Source organism: Bos grunniens, chromosome 23, assembly GCF_055505025.1.
Source record: "Bos grunniens cultivar Pamir isolate PY7600 chromosome 23, Bosgru_T2T1.0, whole genome shotgun sequence".
NCBI classification, from domain to species: domain Eukaryota; kingdom Metazoa; phylum Chordata; class Mammalia; order Artiodactyla; family Bovidae; genus Bos; species Bos grunniens.
The window spans coordinates 17,879,490-17,900,534 of NC_141187.1; the positions used below are offsets into that span (position 1 = coordinate 17,879,490).

The window sequence follows — 21,045 nt, forward strand, 5'->3', positions numbered from 1 at the left end:
ATGGAAATGACGTACCAACTGAAAAACCAGGCCCCCAGAAGGAGGACCCCCAGGGCTCTCCATCGCCTAAAAGAATACCCAAATTATCTGTGTAACAGAACAGAATCATACATTCTATTATGCTTATTGGGGTATGACCACAAGCCTATTGATAATTGTCCACTGTTAACTACCTAGGCTTAAGGCTTATGAATCATGGGTTAACTTTGATTGTATCTTTCTTTTTCCTTTGTTCAGAGTAGTTTCAGGGAATTTTGGGGAGGTGGGTTTGGGCACGTATGCTTAGGGTATATAAGGTTTTCACAAAAACTGGTCGGGGTCCTTGGCTAAGAGGAGATTCTGCCTTGGCCTCGCTGGTGTAATAAACTGCATTCTACTATCTGCATTGTCCTTCTGAGTGAGTTTGTTTCCCGGAATGCGGAACAGGTAGCTACAACATGGCCCAGGGGCTTAGTTGCCCTGAGGCATTGTGGGGTCTTCCCAGATCAGAGATTGAACCAGTGTCCCTTGCATTGCAAGGTGGATTCTTAATCTCTAGGGTTAGAAGCCCCACCCTGGTTCTTTCTGAAGCCAGAAGAACAAAGACAGGTAGGGAAGGCTGTTCTTGGTGTCTTGGGGTTCCCTGGGTAGCATCATTTTTCTGGGCACCATCCATCTCAGTGCAGGGTCTTGTCCCAGGAAGAGACCTTCTGCTTTGGGAAGGAAGGGTGGATGTACACTAATCAAGGCAAAAGACCAATTTATGAAATGATAATGAACAATGTGATAGCAAGAGCACTGGACACGCCCAGCCCTGACCCTGGACTTCCCACTCTGTGGGCACCTCCGTGGAAAGTAGTTGGGTCTTTAGAAGGGCGCGTGATTGGAGAGGAATTTGAACCAAACTGCATCTGAGGCATTTAGAAAAGGCTTGATGCCTCACCTACAGGATAGAGGAGCACCTGGCCCCAGCTGGGTGGAATTGAGCCAGAACCGCTCCTGGACTTGAATGGCCGAGCCAGCATTATCCCCCTTCCTTCCTTCCCTAGCTGACTAGGCCCTCCTTCAGCTGGACCGTCCTTCTTTAGATATGCTAATACCTTTCCACCCCTGCTACGAACGGTTCAGCCCTGGGCGCTCATCTCTGCGGACTCAAGTTTCTTTACAGCCTGGGGCGGGGGTGGAGCGGGCCTTCTCACTGCTGCCCTTCTCCTGCCCCGCTTCCCCGGCCCTCCAGCGACCTGGGGCCTTGGGAGGGTCCTTTCCCGCCGAGGGATGGTCCGGAGGGCCGGATCTTCAGGCAGGCGGGTAGGGCTCGTCCGGGATTGCCAGGCCGCGCCCTCCCGGCGCCCCCGGGCCGGGAGCCCGGCAGGGGCGTGTCCGTGCGCTCACCTGCCATTGGGCAGGTGGGGCGGCCGGCGCTCTGGCAGGGGCCGCATTATAAATGCGGAGCCGGAGCCGGTGGCCGCGGCGGCAGGGCCAGGCGCGTCGCAGGATGGTGGACAGCGTGTACCGGACCCGCTCCCTGGGGGTGGCGGCTGAAGGGCTCCCGGATCAGTACGCGGACGGAGAGGCGGCGCGCGTGTGGCAGCTCTACATCGGGGACACCAGCAGCCGCACAGCGGAGTACAAGGCCTGGCTGCTCGCGCTGCTGCGCCAGCACGGCTGCCAGCGGGTGCTCGACGTGGCCTGCGGCACCGGGTGAGCCCGGGCGGGGACCCGGGGACCGCAGTGAGCGCGAGCGGGGGCGGGGAGGAGGCCCGGGTGAGCGGGAACCCGGGGCACCGAGCGGATGGGGTAGGCTTGGCTCGGGCAGCCGGGCTGCAGGATCACAGGCGGGCACGTCGGGGCAGCCTCCTCCGCCGACCCGGGAGCCGAGGCTGGGGCGCGACGCCAGGGCGGGGAATGTGTGTTTGCCCAGGCAGAACGGGGCCTTGGAGACCCAGGATGAGAGCGAGGGTGTGGGCACAGCGGATGGGGAGGGCGGGTTCGCCAGGGCGGCGGCCCAAGGACCGGGTTTTGGGGCTAGCCTCACATAAGGTCGAATCCCGCTCCAGCGGCAGCGTTCACACTTAACACTTGTTCATCGTGATGTGCCTCTGCCAAAGCCTTGTGCCAGGTATTTCTGACACATCAGTTTTTAAAATCCTTTCAAAACCTCATAAGTGTGTGTGTGTGTTCGTTGCTCAGTCGTGCCCGACTCTTTGCGACCCCATGGACTGCAGCCCACCAGGCTCCTCTGTCCATGAGATTTTCCAGGCCAAGGATACTGGAGTGGGTTGCCATTTCCTTCTCCAGGGGATCTTCCCAACCCCGGGCCTGAACCCGGGTCTCCTGCACTGCAGGCAGATTCTTTACCGACTGAGCTACAAGAGTAGTGATAGCTATTTATGGTTGCAGAAATTTGGCCTCAGAGAGGTAAAGGTGGAATGAAGATGTGGACCCCGGTTGGTTAAGGTCTGGCTTGTGCTCTGAACCACCATCTGGCAGTTCCCTGGTGGCTTAGTGGTTAGGATTCTGAGGTTTCACTGTCCAGGGCCCCAGGGTTCAATAGCTGGTGGGAGAACTGAGATCCTGCGAGCCTCACGGGACTGCCAAAAACAAAAAGAAAAAAATCCACTATGCTACACTATCTCCTGTGCTCAAGTTACTTAACTTGCAGGAGCTTCAGTTTGCCCCACCTCTCAAATAGGGATAACACAACCTACCTTACTGGATTGCCGTGAGTTTTAATTACTTATTTTTGCTGTACCGAGTCTTCATTTTGGGGCACAGACTTCTCTTGTTGCAGTATGTGGGATCTTAGTTTCCCTACCAGGGATCCAACCTGGGCCCCCTGCATTGGGACTGCAGAGTCTTAGCCACAGAATCACCAGGGAAGTCCCTGGATTGCCATAAGGATTAACGCCCATTTGTACAATACCTGACTTGGTGCCAGGTCACTTGAGGTTAGCGGAGAGAGCCTGGGGACAGGAAACAGGGGTGGACTCTGAAGAGTGGAGGAGACAGGAGTGTTCAGCGCAGGGCCTCCTCTTTGCCTCTCTAGGCCTCCCTGACTGCCCCTCTCTGACTGTCATTCCTGGTCCTGCCCAGGGTGGACTCCATCATGCTGGTGGAAGAGGGCTTCAACGTGACAAGCGTGGATGCCAGTGACAAGATGCTGAAGTATGCTCTCAAGGAGCGCTGGAACCGGAGGCACGACCCTGCCTTTGACAAGTGGGGTACGTGGGTCTGGCCAGGTGCCCTCAGTTCTCTCTACCCTGGGCTCCTTTATCAATTGTGGTGGGGAGCTGTTTTCCTCAAAGGAGGAAATCACTGTCATTTCCCTGAAAAGGGAGGCTTACACACCAGAATGAGGTACTGAGAATGAGCGGCTAGTTTTAATTATTTTTATAGTGTCCTGTGAAAGTCGCTCAGTTCGTGTTCGACTGTTTGCGACCCCATGGACTATACAGTCCATGGAATTCTCCAGGCCAGAATACTGGAGTGGGTAGCCATTCCCTTCTCCAGGGGATCTTCCCAACCCTGGGATCGAACCCAGGTCTCCCACATTGCTGGCAGATTTTTTTACCAACTGAGCCACCAGGGAAGCCCATCTTGGACAGTGGGCTTGTTCTGGACCGTGGGCAGTGTCCTGTCCCCCCAAATAAAAACCCATAAGCACAGAGCCCTCCTTCCCAACCATGGTTTCCTCCTCCCTGGGCCCCTCGTTCCCTTCACCCTCCACGTCCATAATGATCCCCTTCCCTGACTGGATGGGGAGTCCCTTTGTGTGTCTTGAAGGGGAAACTGAGGCAGGACTGCCCTTGGTGGAGGTGGGTGCCACCCTGATCCCACTTCCCCTCCCTGGCCCCCAGTCATTGAAGAAGCTAACTGGATGACTCTGGACAAAGACGTGCCCCAACCACCAGGGGGTGGCTTCGATGCTGTCATCTGCCTTGGAAACAGTTTTGCCCACTTGCCAGACTGCAAAGGTGAGAGAGGGTGTAGCCTGGGGAGTGGAACCTGCTTTGAACTATACCCTTTCCAGAGTAGAAAGACAGGAGGGAGACTGGCGCTGGGGGCCCTGAGCAGACGCAGCCTCTCTGTCCCCGCCTGGTTCAGGAGACCAGAGTGAGCACCGGCTGGCCCTGAGGAACATCGCAAGCATGGTGCGGTCGGGGGGCGTGCTGGTCATTGATCATCGCAACTACGACCACATCCTCCGCACGGGGTGTGCACCCCCAGGAAAAAACATCTACTATAAGGTGGGGCCCCCTGGGGAGGGCAGGCCCAGGGCAGGAGGTGTGGTCCCAGGGTCCTGGCCTCACAGTAGTTGCAGAGGTTGACACAGCTGGCAACACTGCCTGCAGAGTGACCTGACCAAGGACGTCACGACGTCAGTGCTGACCGTGAACAACAAGGCCCACATGGTGACCCTGGATTACACGCTGCAGGTGCCGGGGACTGGCCAGAGCGGCTCTCCTGGCTTGAGGTACTGACTTGGCGAGGTGGCGGGGGAGGGGGGGTGGGGGGGTGCCAAGACCACCAGTCCTCACGGCGGGTCCGGGGCTCTGTTGCAGTAAGTTCCGGCTCTCCTACTACCCTCACTGCCTGGCATCCTTTACGGAGTTGCTTCGAACAGCCTTTGGGGGCAAGTGCCAGCACACCGTCCTGGGTGACTTCAAACCTTACAAGCCGGGCCAGGCCTACGTTCCCTGCTATTTCATCCACGTGCTCAAGAAGACGGCCTGAGCGAGGCCTCGGCTCCCACCCTCTGCCCCGGCGCTGCCAGGCTCCGTCTGGGGAGGAGGGGACCGGTGGCTGCACGGTGCGGCCCCTACAGTGCGGATCCTGGGGGTGTGGGGAGGGGCAGACTTCCGCTGCGCTCAGGAGGACGGAAGGCTGAACAATACAGTCTGTGCCTTTTCAGGTCCTGTTCCCCTTGTGTTCATGTCAGAAGGATGAGGCTCTCGGGGGTTGCGCCTCCACAGCCTTGCTCGTCCCCACACCGACCGCAACTCCAGCAGGGGGCAGCATACACTTTATTTTCAGACCCACCTGGGGCTTTCCTGGTGGCTCAGATGGAGAAGAATCCGCCTACAATGCGGGAGATTTGGGTTTTGATACCTGGGTTGGGAAGATCCCCTGGAGAAAGGAACGGCTACCCACTCCAGTATTCTTACCTGGAGAATTCCATGGACAGAGAAGCCCCGCAGGCTACAGTCCATGGGGTCGCAAAGAGTCGGACACAACTGAGTGACTTCCACGCTTCCCACAGGGGCTTACCTCAGGACCAGACCGCTCCTCCTGAGCAGAGGGGCCTGAGGGTTGGAGACGGCCTGGAAGGCAGTCAGGTCCAAAGAGGGTGTGTCCTGAGCTCTCCTGGGGCTCCTGATGGCACTTAGCACCAGGGGGTCGCCCGGAGGTAGGCAGCATTCAGGTGGGCGGGCGTTGGCTTTTGGTCTCCCAGGTCTCCGTGAGCCCCTGTGGGCAGGTCCCAGGCTGCAGGGGGCTCCTAGCAGGCGGCAAACTTGCGTTGGATGCGCTTGTACCGGAGCAACTCCTGCTCGCTGACCGAGGGCTGCAGCCGGGCCGCGGCCTGCAGCAGGTCCTCCATGGTGAGCAGCAGGGCCGAGCTCCCGGGCTCCAGGCCTAGGGGTGACAAGAGGAGGCTGTGGCCTCTGCCTGAGCAGGGGAGCGCCCCGGGTAGGCACCTTCTTGCCTAGAGTCTCCCAGGGGGTCAAGAGACCCTCCTCTGAAATCCAGAACCAGGCCTGGTGCCCACTAGTTTCTGGTGGACCTCTGGGCCTGGGGAGCGGCGCACCTTCCTCCAGGTCCCGAACTCGGCGTTTGAGGGCAGCCGTCATGGCGTCGGAGCACAGGGAGTAGAGGTCCGCGCCCGTCAGCTGGGGCGGGCAGTGGTCTAGGACGTCCACCAGGCTCACAGAGGGCTCCAGCCTGAACCTGTTGTAGGTACACAGGAAAGAGTCTTACTAGCTTCCCTGACTCCACTGGAAGGCATCCCTGACCAGCTTATTGTGGACTTGGCACTCATCTCCTAACCATCCCAAGGCCCAAGCCCCTGGGGGGACCCTCCCTCTAATGGGGCGTACTTGCGTGTGATGGCACTCAGAACACGGAGCTGGGAGGCGCGGTCCTCATTCACTCCCACAAACACCAGCTTGTCAAACCTTTAGGGAGATAGGTGGGTGTCAAGGAGCCCAGCATGAGGGTGGAGAGGCACAGATAGGGTTCAAGGGGCAAGTCCAGAGGGGCCTGGTGGAGGTGAGAGGGATGGGGCACACACCTGCCGGGCCTCAGGAGGGCAGGGTCCAGCAGGTCTGGTCTGTTGGTGGCTCCGATCACAAACACATCCTGGGTGCTGTGAAGCCCATCCAGCTCAGCCAGGAGCTGAGACACCACCCTGCGAAGGAGGGAGTGGAAACGAGAGTGTGCGCGGTGCATCCTCACCCTCTCACCTCCACGGGGTGCCTCTGCAGGCTGTCTCCACAGGGCCCCTGGCTGGTCATGCCCTGTGGACCCTCCCACCCTGGCTCCCGTCTCCTCAAAGCCTCACACCCAATTCCACGGCCCCTTTTAGCTTCTGCTACGGGATCGCAGAACCAGAAGGGCAGGAACCCTTTGGGCGGCCAAGACTAGTACAACCTGTCTCATACCCCTCCGTCTTGGACCCCAGAATCCTGGCTCAGACCCCCACCTGTCCATCACACCTCCAGAGTCTCCACTTCGCCCCCGGTTTGGGGCCAAGGAGTCCAGTTCATCAAAGAAGATGATGCAGGGAGCTGCGGCCCTGGCCCGCGCAAACACTGAGGAGAGAGGGGCCCATAGGACGGAGAAGCCCGGTTGGGTGGGGGTTAGATATCAGGAGATGGGGAGGGCAACCCAGGTTGGCAGCTGATCACTAGCACTTCAGGTAAAGGCCCCTCCAGGCAGGAACCTGACCTGGAGAGGAAGACTAGAGGCGACGGCCAGCAGCCTGAGGGCTCTCCCTCCGCCCCGACTCACTCACCTTCCCGTACATTCTCCTCGCTTTGGCCCACGTACATGTTGATGAGCTCGGGCCCTTTCACGCTGAGGGAGGTGATAGGAGAGGGTGAGACTCCTCAAGATGCAGAAACACACAACTGACCTCCTGGCCACCCGCTTCTGCTGCCCAGCCAGCCACAGCCCCCAGTCCACCTGCCCTCCTGGCTGGGCCCAGTCACCACCTGAGGAAGGTGAGGCTGCACTCCGTGGCCACTGCCTTGGCCAGGAGGGTCTTGCCCGTGCCAGGGGGCCCGTGGAGCAGAAGGCCAGAGCGCCTCAGGCCCAGGCTGAGCAGCTCAGGGTGCTCCAGAGGAAGCTGAATCGTCTCCAGAATCTCCTTCTTCACCTCCTGCAGCCCGCCCACGTCGTGCCAGGACACCGAGGGGATCTAGGAGGCGGGAAGGGTGTGGCTGGGCACCGGCTGGTGGAGGGTGCTCGGGTCCCACCCCCATGGGCCTCGAGTGTCTACCCTGGGGGCTCCGATGGCTTGCGAGTGAGCGGCCTGCAGCTGCTCCAGTGCTTGCCCAAAGTCCTCAGCCAGGAGAGGGAAGCCCGCAGCACACAGCTCCCCCTCATCCTCCTCACTCAAGCCGCCAGCCCAGCTGCAAAGAGAAACCCAGGGAGGCCTGTGGAGGACCAGCCCTGAAGCCTCCTTCCCACTGGGGCCCTCACCTTTCTCCCTTCCTCTCCAGCCCCTGCCCACCCAGACTGCCTCTTGCCCCTCCCAGGCCCAGCTTCCTCACCCTGAGTTCTTGATCCTGGTGCAGGCTGCCCGGCTGCTGTGGGTCAAAAGGGCAAAGAGGTCCCCCACCACAAAGCCCTGGGGAAGCACAGGAGAGGATGTGTGAGCAGGCACAGCAGGCAGCCCCCGTGCGGGGAGGGAGGGGCAGTCCCCTGGCTGGTGCACGGGCCCAGCACTGAGGCCTCGGGTTCTCCACCCTCACTGACTGCCTCCCACCAGAGCGTGCAAGGAGGCCGGCGCCCTGCCGGGCACTCACCGCACAACGCCGCGCCAGCTGCACCAGGTTCACCTCTTGGCCCAGGGGGAGGTGGGCAGTGAGAGCCCGGAGGACGCTGAGCCGCTGCGCCTCTGCCAGCACGGGCACCTCCAGCTCGTGAGGAAATGCTGTCTGCACATCTGCAGGCAGGTCCTGGGCCCGGCTGGTCGTGGCCACGACCATCAGGGGAGGGCAGCTGTGGACAGGGAGTGGGTACTGAGGGCGGGAAGGTGGCCAGCAGCCTCTGAGTGCAGCCTCATCTTGAGGCTGGTACAGGAGGGTGGCTGCAGGGCAGGGATGAGAGAGGGAGATGGGAGCCCCAAAGCTTCCCAGATGGGGCATCCCCCCACACACAGGGAGCTCAATGAGGGCAGAGGCCGTGCTTTAGCATTCCCCAAGAAACAGCCCATGGCTCAGTTAGTTAAGAATCTGCCTACAATGCAAGAGACCCGGGTGCAATCCCTGGGTTGAGAAGATCCCCTGGAGAAGGGAACGGCAACCCATTCCAGTATTCTTGCCTGGGAAATCCCATAGACAGAGAAGCCTGGTGGGCTACAGTCTATGGGGTCGCAGAGTTGGACACGACTGAGTGACTAAGCACAAAAACAGCAGGGTCCGCACCCTCCTCCCTGTGGGCACGCCCACCTCCTCAGCTCAGGCAGGGCTGCCTGGAGAGTAGCCAGGTGGGATGTCTGAAAGCCACTTTCAGGGTCGGGGAGAGAAGGCTGGCCCCACTACTTTCCCCGCTCAGTGCTGGATGCTACCTGGCGAGTGGGTCTTCATCCAGGAGGAGGTGCCGCAGCGTGGCCACCACCCGGGCGTCCTCACCCAGTCCATCACGGTCCCGGCCCAGCAGGTCCACAGCTGTCAGCAAAAGAACCACAGGCCGGCAGCGCCGGGCCCGGGAGAAAGCAGCCTGCAGCTTTGTCTCCACAGCGCCGCTACTGTCTGCACAGAGGCTGGAGCAGGGCACCTGGGGAGGGGGTCCCGACGGGCCTGTGAGTAAGGGAAGGGGCAGGCACGACCAGGGCAGGAGAAGGGGGGAGGGCTCAGAAGGGGCAAGCCATCTTTTTGGAGGGTGGGGATGGGGGAGGAAGGCAACACTGGCCAAGCCCTAACTCTTCTTTTCCCTAACCACATTCCCTGGACTGCCCACCAAAACCTTGGCAGTATCCTCTTTTTAATTAATTTTATTTTTGGCTGCACTGGACCTTCCTTGTTGTGCATGGGCTTTCTTTGCAGTGAGTGGGGGCTACTCATTGCGGTGGCTTCTCTTGGCACGGGCTCTAGGGCACGTGGGTTTAGGTGGTTGTGGTGCACGGGCTTAGTTGCTCTGCAGCACGTGGGATCTTCCTGGATCGGGGATCAAACCTGTGTCCCCTTCATTGGCAGACAGATTCGTAACCACTGGACCACCAAGGAAGTCCTGGAGTGTGCTCCTTCTTGAGAGCATCTCTCGGTAGCTCAGCATCACGGGACTATGCCTGATCCACTGGCCCAGTGGGCCCCGTGGTCAGAGAGGAGAGGGAGAATCTGGGCTGCAGAGGAGATGGAGTTGGGGGTCTACTCTCCAGGGACCCTCACCTTCAATAAGTGGAGCCCAAGGCGGCTGCAGGCTGCGGCGACTGCGGTGGTCTTCCCACTGCCCGGGGGGCCCCGTAGAAGGACACTGCCAGTCCCTGTCAGCAGGGCACCCCTGCAACCAGAGAACAGACATTTGCTTCCTCTATCTTGCCCAGAAGGGAGTCCCCAGTGACACAGGCCCCCTCAGATCCAGAAAGCAGACACTCTCCTTGATGCACCCCTTGCACCCCTCCCCGCCAGGGCCGTCACCACTTGGTGAGGCCATATTTCCCATACCATCAGTGGAATTCTGGCAGGGGCCTGGGGCATATCCAGGGGATTAACTTCTTTTTGTCATCAGTGAAACCTTGGCTGTTCTGTCTGGTCTGGATTGTATGGAGGGAATTAGGAAGGGGTCTGTGGCTACACATGGGCCAGCGGTATGAGGACCTTGTCTTTCAGGGCCCAGGTGGTGAAAATCGGGATGACTAGTGGGCTCTCCAAGGGAAGGGCAGCCTCAGAGACAAATGACCCTGGGGGAGAGTCTCCCTCCACAGCTGACCTTGGAGGGCAGAGGTTACTCCCAAAAAGAAGCCTGGGAATTTGCTTACGGACAGGACATGGGCTAGCGGCCTGGGCCCGATGGTTGGAGGGAGGCCCACCCAATCCCACCACGGCCAGGGCATCAGGTACTGCTTGTCTGGCCTGCTGCTCCTCCGGGGATGCTCCGGGCAGCCTTCTCTCACACCGAGGCTGCAGCATCCTCACTCACCCTGGCTGGAGGCGAGGCTTCAGGGCAGTACAGAGCTCGGTCACCAAGGCCTCCAGGCCTGGAGGAGACAAGCTGCTCCAGGGAGTGGAGTCCCCTGAAGGAAGCCTTGGAACCAGGCTCAGGGTAGAACCCACCTGTGAAAGGTGGGAGGAAGCTTTAGTTTCTAGAAGTTGTTTTTAATTTACTTTATTGAAGTATTTAATTTATTGATTTACAATGTGGTGTTACTTTCCACCATACGGCATAGTGATTCAGTTAAACACGTATATAAAAGTCTGCATCTACTAATCCCGAACTCCCACTCCATGCCTTCCCCAACTCCTTCCCCCTTGGCAGCCACCAGTCTGTTCTACAAAAATTCTTTCTGCTCCTTTCCCCAGGTCAATCCCCACCGCCAGGGCCTCACCAAGTACAAGGAGGTATGGGCGGAGTCGGCTAAGTAGGCTCTGGCTTGCCCGTCTGGAGCCTCCCCAACTGTTCTCTTCACTTTAAAAAACATCTCTTGCCACCTGTAGGGAGAGAGGCCCAATGAACCCCAGATCCAGAGCCCACATCCAATCCTTCTTAAGGGCAACGCGCTGTCTCAGTCAGAGGTCCACTGCAGGGACAAATGGAAAAGCAGTACAAAGAAATGCCCCCAGATGCGGCGGAGGTGGGCAGGAAGCGGGGGACGTGGCGGTAAAGGAAAGCAGGTGGTCTTCCTTATCTCTCTGACGGGATCATACACGTTTTAAGAGCAGGAGCTGTGCCTGTCCTTGGCACCCCTCATACCAACATCACCTTAGGGTGTGTTTCTCCTGCCTACTCACTCCGATGGAAGAAGCCACTGCCGCACCAAGCAGTGACCATTGCCCGTTTTCACTGGCTTGAGGACACAGACTCTCCCTCAAATATGCACCCACCAAAAAAAAAAATGTACCCACCAAGGCCACCTAAAACCTCGAAAGAAAGAGTCCTTCAGCTCTTAGTCACCCATAAGATATGATCGCAAGCAGATTCCTTCATAATGACATTTAGCGATTAATGTTTCTCTGTTTTGGCTGTACATTAGAATTATCTGTGAAACTTAAAAAAAAAAAAAACAACATCTCTCACATACTGTGATTCCATTCAGTAGAGGAGTGGTTGCCAGAAGCTGAGGGAAGGAGGGACCGGGGAGTGACTGCTGGCGGGTGGGGGTTTTTTTCTGGGCTGAGGAAAATGTTTTGGAGTTAGTGATGTTGATGGCACAACCTTGTGAATATACTAAAAGCCACTGAATTATATACTTTAAAAGTGTGAATTTTATGGTATGTGAATTATATCTGAATTTTACAATTATCATTTTCCTTCCTTTGGGAAAAATAAAATAAAAAGACTGCAGAGGCTCTAGCCTAACCCTGATTCTGCTCTAATAGGTCTGGGGTAGGGCTCAGGCATTTTTATTTTTCAAAAGCTCCCAGCCATAACCAGGGCTGTGCAGTCACTGGCTAGTGTTAGAGTGAGTTAGGCTTCTCAGCCTACCAGGGAGGTGAGGGTTGCTGCTGCTGCTGCTGCTGCTGCTAAGTCGCTTTCAGTCGTGTCCGACTCTGTGCGACCCCATAGACAGAAGCCTACCGGGCTCCCCAGTCCCTGGGATTCTCCAGGCAAGAACACTGGAGTGGGTTGCCATTTCCTTCTCCAATGCATGGAAGTGAAAAGTGAAAGGGAAGTCTCTCAGTCGTGTCCGACTCTTAGCGACCCCATGGACTACAGCCTACCAGGCTCCTCCATCCATGGGATTTTCCAGGCAAGAGTACTGGAGTGGGGTGCCATCGCTTTCTCGGGGCGAGGGTAGCAGACAGCAATTACTAGTCCAGTTTTCCAGATACAGAGAGGAACTACTGCTGTCTGTAATCCTCAGGCAGCACAGCAATGGCAGAGCCCGGGCCTCTTTCAGGTCTACCTGGGGTACAAATTCCTTTGCTTAGTATCCCACAGTCACACAGCTGCTCCCTCTGGCAGCAGAGAGGGGTGGGGGTGGAAAGGCCTTCAGGTGGAAGGGGAGGCATACTAGGTTTGGGACCACCACCAGAGGCACTGACTGTGAAAGAACTGGAACATGAGGAAAGCTGTCCCACTGGTTTTTTCTGTTTGTTCGGTTGGCTGCATTGTGCGGTTGGTGGTGTTTTAGTTCCCCAACCAAGGACTGAACCCAGCCCTGGCAATGGAAACACTGAGTCTTTACCACTGGACCGCCAGGTAATTCCCTGTCCTACTGCTGTTCATTATAAATAGGTATTGTGTTAGTTGCTCAGGCGTGTCCAACTCATGGGGTCACTGCTCAGGACCCCATGGACTGTAGCTCGCCAGGCTCCTCTGCCCATGGGATTCTCCAGGAAGCAATACTGGAGTGGGTTGCCATTCCCATCTCCAAGCGATCTTCCCAACCCAGGAATCGAACACAGGTTTCCCACATTGCAGGCAGATTCTTTACTGTCTGAGCCACCAGGAAAGCCCATAAACAAGTGATGGGTGGGTCTACAACCTAGACTCGCAATCAAGCAGAACCACCTCGGTCAGATGCATCTGGCAGCCAATGGAATCCAAGGAGGAAGAGCCCTGGGGCAGGGAAGGGAGAGGGAGACACGCCCACCTCTCCCCTCACAAGCCCCCTTCCACCCCTACTCTCCATCCATGGAGAGTGGATGGGCCACCTCATTGAGGTTGGCCAGACCTCTGGAACATATCTGGACACTGCTGGGGAACACGGGGTTGCGTTCCTGAGAGCCAGACAGTGGAGCTCGATCCCCGCCCCAGGCCTGGTGTGGGAGGTGGAGCAGGGGGAGCATGGACCAGCTGCACCACCGCCAGTGGACTTCTGTGCCAGGGATCAGGGGAGCCTCCATCCAGGGAGCCTCTTACCAAGTCCAGGGAGTAGGGTACAGCACTCATCTCTGTCCTTGGACCCATCTGCCCGCTCGGCCCTGCTTTTCCAAACCCACCCAGAGGTAAGAACTACATGCTCAGCACCCAGAGGAGGGAGGCAGGTCTCCAAGGTGCTGGTATAGTAGAGGTCCAGGAACAGGACTGGCTTGCTGGTCTGTCTCAGGAGGGTCGAGTGCCTGTTTTCCTTTAAAAGTACAAAAGGTAGGCATTCTGCAGCTTTCCTACAGAGAGCTAGCTCATAGACAGTTGCTCTATTTAAGATAGAGGTGGTGGCAGAGCGGTATGAAGAATTTGCAAGCCAATGCAGGAGATGCAAGAGACATGGGTTCAATCCTTGGGTCAGGAAATCCCCTGGAGCAGGAAATGGAAACCTACTCCAGTATTCTTGCCTGGAAAATTCCATGGACAAAGGAGCCTGGTGGGCTACAGTCCACAGGTCACCAAGAGCTGGACACGACTGAGCACACACACACACAAGATGGAAAACAGAAGTTGGAAGTGATGGAGAGCAGCTGGGCATTCTCCACCAGGCTCGTTGTAAATTTGATGGGAAAGCTCAAAGCAGCACCCTGGAGCACCAAATGGAATTACACATGGCACCACAGGCCCCTCCTCTGGGTACCACAGCCCTGAAACTGGAGAGACTGAGCACTGGCCAGAACCAAGCTCTGAATGTTGACCAAAGCTGAATTAGGTACTCCAAACAAGGCACTGCTCTCTTAGTAGAGGACCCAGGCTGGCTCGGCCTGAGACCCTGGGCATGATGGCTCCTGTGCCCAAGTTTCTGCAGGGTGGTCCCACCACCTCACTGGGACTTCCTGGCAAGTTGGGTTAGTGTCTTCTTCTTCTAATAAAGCCTTATAGGAAATCCATCTGGGGGTAGGAAGCTACACATTTTCCCCCTTCATATAAAGCCAAGCAGTCTCTGAATTCTGAATTTTTTTTTGGCTGCGCCATGTGGTATGTGGGATCTTAGTTCCCCCATCAGGGATTGAACCTGCTCCCCCTGCATTGGGAGTGCAGTCTTAACCATGGGAAGTCCCTGCCTTACCATTTCATATGCAGTCTCTGCAGTAAGAATCAACAGGAGGAAAGGTTGGCCTCCTTGTTTTGGGTCCCTGGCTCAGTTACGCTCTCTTTCTCACTCTCTGTTGAGGATAAGGAAAGACAGCAGGTCTCTCAAAGGCAAATCTCTTCCTCTCCTGTCTTGGGAGACAAGACTGAAAAGCAGCGTGTCCACATTCCATCCACTAGAGCAGAAATCATGATGGTACTGGGGCTCCTCTGGCTCAGTGTACGGGAGGTGTGGCCCAAACAACATTGGTTGAGAATGGAAAGCAGGGCTTCCCTGATGGCTCAGTGGTAAACAATCCACCTGCCAATGCGGGAGACACGCATCTGATCCCTGGCGAGGGAAGATCCCATATGCCGTGGGGCAGCTAAGGCCGTGTGCCACAACTATTGAGCCCGTGCTCCAGAGCTGGGGAGCCACAACTACTGAAGTCTACGTGCCCCAGCGCGTGTGCTCTGCAGCAAGAGAAGCCACTGCAGTGAGCAGTCACCACAACTTGAGAGCAGCCCCCGCTTTCTGCAACTCGAGAAAAGTCCACACAGTAATGAAGACCGAGCACAGCCAAAACATAAAATAAGTAAATAAACAAATAAAAACTTATTTTAAAAAGAATGGAAAGCAGGGGGGACTTCCTTGGAGATTCAGTGGTTTAAACTCTGAGCTTCCACTGCAGGGGCTGTGAGTTCAATTCCTGGTTGGGGGAGTTCCTCATGCCACGAGGTGCAGCCAAAAAAAAAAGAAGACAGTGAGGAATCCCACCTTGGACTAGGCCATTGAACCATTCTTAGTGCTTTACTATACCTAGGACCACCAATCAATTTGAGGATAAACACCTCCCAAAAGCCAGCAGGCAGTGGCTCTTAATTCTCTTTTCAGTCACATGCCTATTTGAGAACATGAGAATAGGTACCTTCTCTCCTGAAAAACATGCATGACAAAAACAAAATGCTCTTATGCACAGAATTATTCCATTCAACTTGAGGACTCCTGCACGCAGGTTAAGAATCCCAGCTGCAGGAGAGAAGGCAGCTCCATACCTGGGCAGTTTCTCTGGGCTTGCTTCCAGGATTTCTACTTGCCCAACTGTTGGCACACACAGGACATCCCCTTCCTGGACTGCCCTGTAACACAGCGGTAGCCCTGGTCAGCTCACAGTGGGAGTTAATAGCAGGCGCCTGACATATCCCCGCATGCCCCACCCCCTCAACCTGCAGACTGTTTCTCGGGGGTCTACTGCCCACCCAGAGATCCCAAGCAGTTGTCCAGAGAACAAACCTGACCTAGTAAGAGCTTTGGGATACGGCAGAGAGGGCATCAGAGTCCAGAGAGAGGGGCAAAGCAGGATCCTGGCTTTTGGGGGGCCTCCTCAAATCAAAGTGGTTTCTCAATCTAGAATGTCTGGATTTACCCTCCTGGCCCAGATTTCTCTTGTCTATCTGACACACCAGGAGGCTCAGAGGCTTTCTGGTATCTGAATCTCAGGCCTGGGATAGGAGGAGTTCACTGAGGGTGGTGTGCTACCCTCCTGCAAGGGGGAAGCGGCTAACCTGGGTGTCTGAAAATGCCGGTAAAGGACATGGTCATAGTTTCCATTAGTGCTGTAGTGAGGAGACGACACAATTTCGATGTGTAACTCTTTGGCAAACGGAGGCCCAGGCAGCACTGAGCAGCTTCCTTTGTCTTCAGGGGTGCTGGAGCCCTCCAAATACCTCTATGAGAGAAATAACCACCACCTTAGAACCGTCTCCCAGGGACTCAGGCTCTGCCCAGTCTCTTAGCAACCAACACTTCCATCCTTTATCCTTCCCATAACCACAAGGGCTGTGGGACGGGAGACCTAAGAAAGTAGAGCTGAAGACCTACATCTTCCTTAGAAAACAGAAACCTCTCCTTCTAACGGGCACCCGGAAGAGACTTCTGACTCTGACTTTCCTGACTCTAGCTCCAAAGAGTTCACCAGTGATGATAACCATTCTGTGACACCTTTATACTGGCCCCGAGCCAGTGAAATGGTAAAGACATTTAACTCCCACAAGTCATTTGAGTGACACCAGGCAGCCACTGGGAACATTAATTGGACAGTAGTGAGGACACTGAATTCAGGCTCCAGTTAAAGGACATGATCTCACTGAAGCTGAAAGGGCTGGGTCAGGTGAATGAGCTCCTGCCTGAGTGCTCCAGTATTTTTCCTCCATTTAGAAGGAAAGCCACACCTGACTCCCATTCACGCATATCTTTTATTTCTTCTTGACATCCCATAGCACTAACTGTCTATGGCAGCATTACCTAATATAACTTTCTACAGTGATAGAAAAACTCTATATTTACATGTGGCTACTGAACACTCAACATGTGACTAAAGCAATCAAATAACTGAATTTTTTACTTTACTTACTTTCAGTTGATTTAAAGAACCACCCAGGGGCTAGCAGCTTTTGTACTGGTCAGTGTGGGCCTAAATCATACATCCAGGTGCTTAATTAAACAGTAGACTATATTTGTCCCCCTGAACACAATTTTCTTTTTGAAGTAAGTTCCTTAAAGGTAGAAAGCAAAAACTCCTCTTGGATGTATTTAATCTAATATTAAAATTAAACACCAAGCACTAAGGATAATAAAAACCTGTCCCTTCAAGAACAATATACAATTGAGAATGAGAGTATATGATCATAACAAAACTATAAAATAAAAGCTCTCAGAAAGATAGAAAATGCTATAGGAAAAAGTAATGTTAAATTTGTGGTGTGAGATTTTGCAAGGCTTTAAGAAACAGTGTCAGGCTTTATTTTTGGGGGCTCCAAAATCACTGCAGATGGTGACTGCAGCCATGAAATTAAAAGACGCTTACTCCTTGGAAGGAAAGTTATGACCAACCTAGATAGCATACTCAAAAGCAGAGACATTACTTTGCCAACAAAGGTCCGTCTAGTCAAGGCTGTGGTTTTTCCAGTGGTCATGTATGGATGTGAGAGTTGGACTGTGAAGAAAGCTGAGCGCCGAAGAATTGACGCTTTTGAACTGTGGTGTTGGAGAAGACTCTTGAGAGTCCCTTGGACTGCAAGGAGATCCAACCAGTCGATTCTAAAGATCAGTCCTGGGTGTTCATTGGAAGGATTGATGCTAAAGCTCAAACTCCAATACTTTGGCCACCTCATGCGAAGAGTTGACTCACTGGAAAAGACTCTGATGCTGGGAGGGATTGGGGGCAGAAGGGGACGACAGAGGATGAGATGGCTGGATGGCATCACTGACTCGATGGACATGGGTTTGGGTGAACTCCGGGAGTTGGTGATGGACAGGGAGGCCTGGGGTGCTGCAATTCATGGGGTCGAAAAGAGTCGGACACGACTGAGCGACTGAACTGAACTGAAGAAGCAGGTGGCATTTGTAGAAGGGCCTTGAAGGAGGAGGAGGTTAACAGAATAGGAAGGAACTTGAAGTCAAGGACAGTGTGAGCAAAAGATGGGAGTACGATCTTCCATACTACCCAATACAATACTGGATGTGTGTGCGTCCGTTCTCAGTCATGTCCGACTTCCACCAGGCTCCTCTGTCCATTGGATTTTACAAGCAAGAATACTGCAGTGGGTAGCCATTTCCTCCTCCAAGGGATCTTCCTGACCCAGGGATCAAACCCACGCCTCCTGCATTGGCAGGTGGATTTCCACCTACTTGGTAAGCCCACAATACTGGATACATTGCAACAATTTGACAAATAACTGATTAGATTCAGTAGATTACTACACATGGTAATTTGGCTGTAATTCTCACCTTTCACCTGAATAGTGAAAGCCCTTCCCATGCACCAACATGTTTTAATTGTAGAGAATGGATAAATAAGGCTAAGAGGTGTTAAGGGAAAAGTCCAAGCTCTAAGGAGTAAAGGATCCGAATTTTACAGCTCTCATCTTCCAATTTAGTTAAGGCAAAGAAGAGATAAAGAGGAAGAAGCATTCCTGATCTCAGTCCTGTATCCTACCTGGATTTTGAGCTCTCCCACGTCCAGGGGATCACAACCGAGATTAAAAGCCAGAGTGGCAGGCACGAGGGCCAGTCCGTCAGCGAGAGGCTCTCCCGGCTGCCCAGAGCCGGGTCCCAGTCTTTCAGAGAGGTTCCAGCGAGGCTCTAGAACTTGGACTGTGGCCAGATGTGGCTGAGAAGTGTTCGATGACTCTCCAGCCCGGGTCACCCACACCCATTCGCCCTGGAAGAGGCTGAGGCTGCGGAGACAGCTCCGGCTCACCCCCAGTGCATCTCCAGTCCCTCCCAGAACGCCCCTTAGTCGCCGGACTGTGCCAGAGGCCGCGAAGGAGGACACCACCGGCGGGAGAGGGAGCCGGCTGCTGTTCTCAGCCTCTGGACCCAGTTTAGCCCGCCCACGGAGCTCAGTCACAGCTAGCCGCGTCCCTGGACCCAGCAACCCTTGCAACGCCGGCCGCGTCTCCAGCACCCGCGGTCCGGGCACGGGCAGGGTCTCTCCGCGCCTCACCAGCAACGGCCCGACTCTCGGTCCGAGTCCGGGCCCAGATGAAGTGCCAAGCAGCGCCCAGCCCAGCGACGGTGGCCGCCGCACCGGCCGCGCCCGCACCCACGCCCCGGAGCCCAGAGCCAGGAGCTGCAGCAGCGCGCGGCTAACCAGCAGCTGCGGGGGCCCCGGGCCCTGCTCTTCGGTGCCCGCGCCGGGTCCCTCCACGGCGGCCACCAGCAGCGCCGGCCCTGCCGGGCTCTCCCCTGCAGGCCTCAGCGCCAGCACTAGGCCCAGCCCTGCCGCAGGCCACGGGCCCCCGGGCGGCAGCAGCACCGCCAAAGCGGGTGTCTCGGTCGGGAAGGGCTCCAGGACTCGCAAGACTGCCAGCGCCATGGTGACAGGCGACCAAAGAGCACAGCGAAGAAGGGCGCCTTCCTGAGCCGGAGAGCTAGACGTCCCAGCGGCTCACACGCCACTTCCGCTTCCGGCAGGGGCAGCCCTAGGGAAGTGGGCGGGGCGTCGGGTGCAAGGGCGTGCTCCAGGAGGGTGAGCTGCGCCTTGGATAGATCGGAAAGGTGCCTCGGTGGCAGTAACACAGTCACTGTGGTCGGGTAGTCCATGCACACCGCCTGTGAGACGTGTGTACAGGGGTTTACCTTCCGCGCCTGCCTGGGGAGTAACGTCTGTCAACTAACCTCCCCACGGGCATATCCTCAACAGTTTATTGAATGATCAGTGAACGATCATTGTGGCCTGGACCAAACTTGGCCCACTGCTGGGAGCTGTGGGTGTAGTGTTTAGGAAGGTGTCCACTCGTGGAACTGTAGGCACTGAGGTTTGGAGGCTTGCGGGAAGGTTGCAGGAGGGAGTGGTAGGGTTATATGTCTCAGACAGGCATTTGGATGTGGAGCGGCTGCTGGCTGAATTACTGCAAGTGATTCATGTAGCCCTGTAGTGGTTGGTGCTGCCACACCTATTCCAACACATTCTACACAAAACCCACGTTCCAGTGTTTCTTGTCCTGCTTATTGTCCTGTTCATTCTGTTCCCACCAAGCTTGAAACAAAGACAAAGCAGCTTCCCTTTCTCATCTCTCCAAAACTAGATGTTCTCTCCTCCCAATCCTTGTAGACTGGAGATCCATTCCCATTTCCACCCTGGAGAGGAATGAACAGCAGAGCAGGCAGAAGAGAGAGATTCAAGGCTTCACTCATTGAGTACCAGACCAACAGCTTGTTTCCCATCTGTGTTACTTAACAGTCCTTCCTTGTCCCCACCTCCACTGCTCTGTATAGACACCTGGACACTAGCTGGCCACACTCCCAGTTATTAACAGTATACTTGCACTTAGAATCAATGGATTGGGGGATTCCCTGGTGGTCCAGGGGTTAGGACTGAGTGCTTCCATTGCAGGAGTCACAGGTTTGATCCCTGGCCAGGAAACTAAGATCACACATGCTGCTCAGTGTGACCGAAAACTAAAAAGAATCAGTGGATTGGTTGGTGGCAATCTCCTCTTTCTGGACCTTGCATTCTCTTCCTTGCCTTCTCTGCCCAACTTTCTCCTTTCCTTCATCTTGAGGCAGTCTTCTACTTTGTACATTTTGCATTCCTGAAAATTTCCTGAAAATCTGAGAGGTTAATATAAGATTTACATATTGTAAGGTATTTCTATCCCTAGAAAGACAAGAAAAAATATATATACTTAATGTTTTATTATAGTTTCAGGAGGTACCTCTAGTCCTAAACCTGAAATTGCCAAGTTGTACCTCTTTAAAGCAGCATGCTTCCCTGAAAGCTCAGTTGGTAAAGAATCCACCTGCAATGCAGGAGACCCCAGTTTGATTCCTGGGTCGGGAAGATCCACTGGAGAAGGGACAGGCTACTCACTCAGTATTCTTGGGCTTCCCTTATGGCTCAGCTGGTAAAGAATCCACCTGCAATGTGGGAGACCTGGGTTTGATCCCTGAGTTGGGAAGATCCCCTGGAGAAGGGAAAGGCTGCCCACTCCAGTATTCTGGCCTGGAGAATTCCATGGACTGTATAGTCTATGGAGCCGCAAAGATTTGGACTAAACTAAATGACTTTCACTTTCAAGAATGTACTAGGTACCTGAATTCACAAGGATAAAGTTCCCATTTCACGGACAGAGGAGCCTGGCAGGCTACAGTTCATGGGGTCGCATAGAGTCGGACATGACTGAGTGACTAACACTTTCACACTTTCTTAGCAGTTTTCCTGGCAGCTCAGACAGTAA

At 55.2% G+C, this 21,045-nt stretch overlaps 2 protein-coding genes across 7 annotated transcripts; one reads left to right on the plus strand and one right to left on the minus strand.

The window, feature by feature from the left end:
• The first annotated feature begins 482 nt into the window (after window positions 1-482).
• Window positions 483-4,890, plus strand: GNMT (glycine N-methyltransferase). The gene is made up of 6 exons (XM_086371733.1): window positions 483-1,680; window positions 3,073-3,200; window positions 3,837-3,953; window positions 4,084-4,226; window positions 4,332-4,453; window positions 4,542-4,890. The coding sequence occupies exons 1-6, from the start codon at window positions 1,424-1,426 to the stop codon at window positions 4,711-4,713; spliced, it is 939 nt and encodes a 312-aa protein (XP_086227859.1). The 5' UTR covers window positions 483-1,423; the 3' UTR covers window positions 4,714-4,890.
• PEX6 (peroxisomal biogenesis factor 6) lies at window positions 3,333-19,255 on the minus strand. Of its 6 annotated transcripts, none has more exons than XR_015153211.1 (18): window positions 18,300-19,255; window positions 15,868-16,031; window positions 15,358-15,441; window positions 10,748-10,850; window positions 10,342-10,475; window positions 9,591-9,702; window positions 8,771-8,979; window positions 8,007-8,202; window positions 7,752-7,828; window positions 7,478-7,610; window positions 7,191-7,396; window positions 6,992-7,053; window positions 6,680-6,788; window positions 6,269-6,385; window positions 6,075-6,152; window positions 5,786-5,925; window positions 5,145-5,613; window positions 3,333-5,058 (listed from the first exon to the last, which is right to left on the minus strand). XR_015153211.1 is itself a non-coding variant. In XM_086371716.1 (17 exons), exons 1-17 carry the CDS (start codon window positions 19,179-19,181, stop codon window positions 5,477-5,479), a joined length of 2,943 nt encoding a protein of 980 aa, XP_086227842.1. In that variant the 5' UTR covers window positions 19,182-19,255; the 3' UTR covers window positions 4,986-5,476. The 6 variants fall into 6 exon arrangements, 3 of the variants coding, with proteins under 3 accessions (XP_086227842.1, XP_086227843.1, XP_086227844.1); XR_015153212.1 differs by having other exon boundaries at window positions 4,986-5,058; window positions 5,248-5,613; XM_086371716.1 differs by having other exon boundaries at window positions 4,986-5,613.
• Between the last annotated feature and the right edge of the window lie 1,790 nt (window positions 19,256-21,045).

What these genes read in the sequence shown, in the direction of transcription:
- GNMT (XM_086371733.1), top strand. Translation starts at nt 1,424, where the DNA reads ATGCGGAGCCGGAGCCGGTGGCCGCGGCGGCAGGGCCAGGCGCGTCGC. An exon ending in CCCTGCCTTTGACAAGTGGG is followed by an intron (nt 3,201 to 3,836) that starts GTACGTGGGTCT and finishes CCTGGCCCCCAG; the next exon opens with TCATTGAAGAAGCTAACTGG. An exon ending in GAAAAAACATCTACTATAAG is followed by an intron (nt 4,227 to 4,331) that starts GTGGGGCCCCCT and finishes CACTGCCTGCAG; the next exon opens with AGTGACCTGACCAAGGACGT.
- PEX6 (XM_086371716.1), bottom strand. Translation starts at nt 19,181, where the DNA reads ATGGCGCTGGCAGTCTTGCGAGTCCTGGAGCCCTTCCCGACCGAGACA. An exon ending in TGGGAGAGCTCAAAATCCAG is followed by an intron (nt 16,032 to 18,299) that starts GTAGGATACAGG and finishes TTTCTCTCATAG; the next exon opens with AGGTATTTGGAGGGCTCCAG. An exon ending in CTGAGTGCCATCACACGCAA is followed by an intron (nt 5,926 to 6,074) that starts GTACGCCCCATT and finishes TACCTACAACAG; the next exon opens with GTTCAGGCTGGAGCCCTCTG.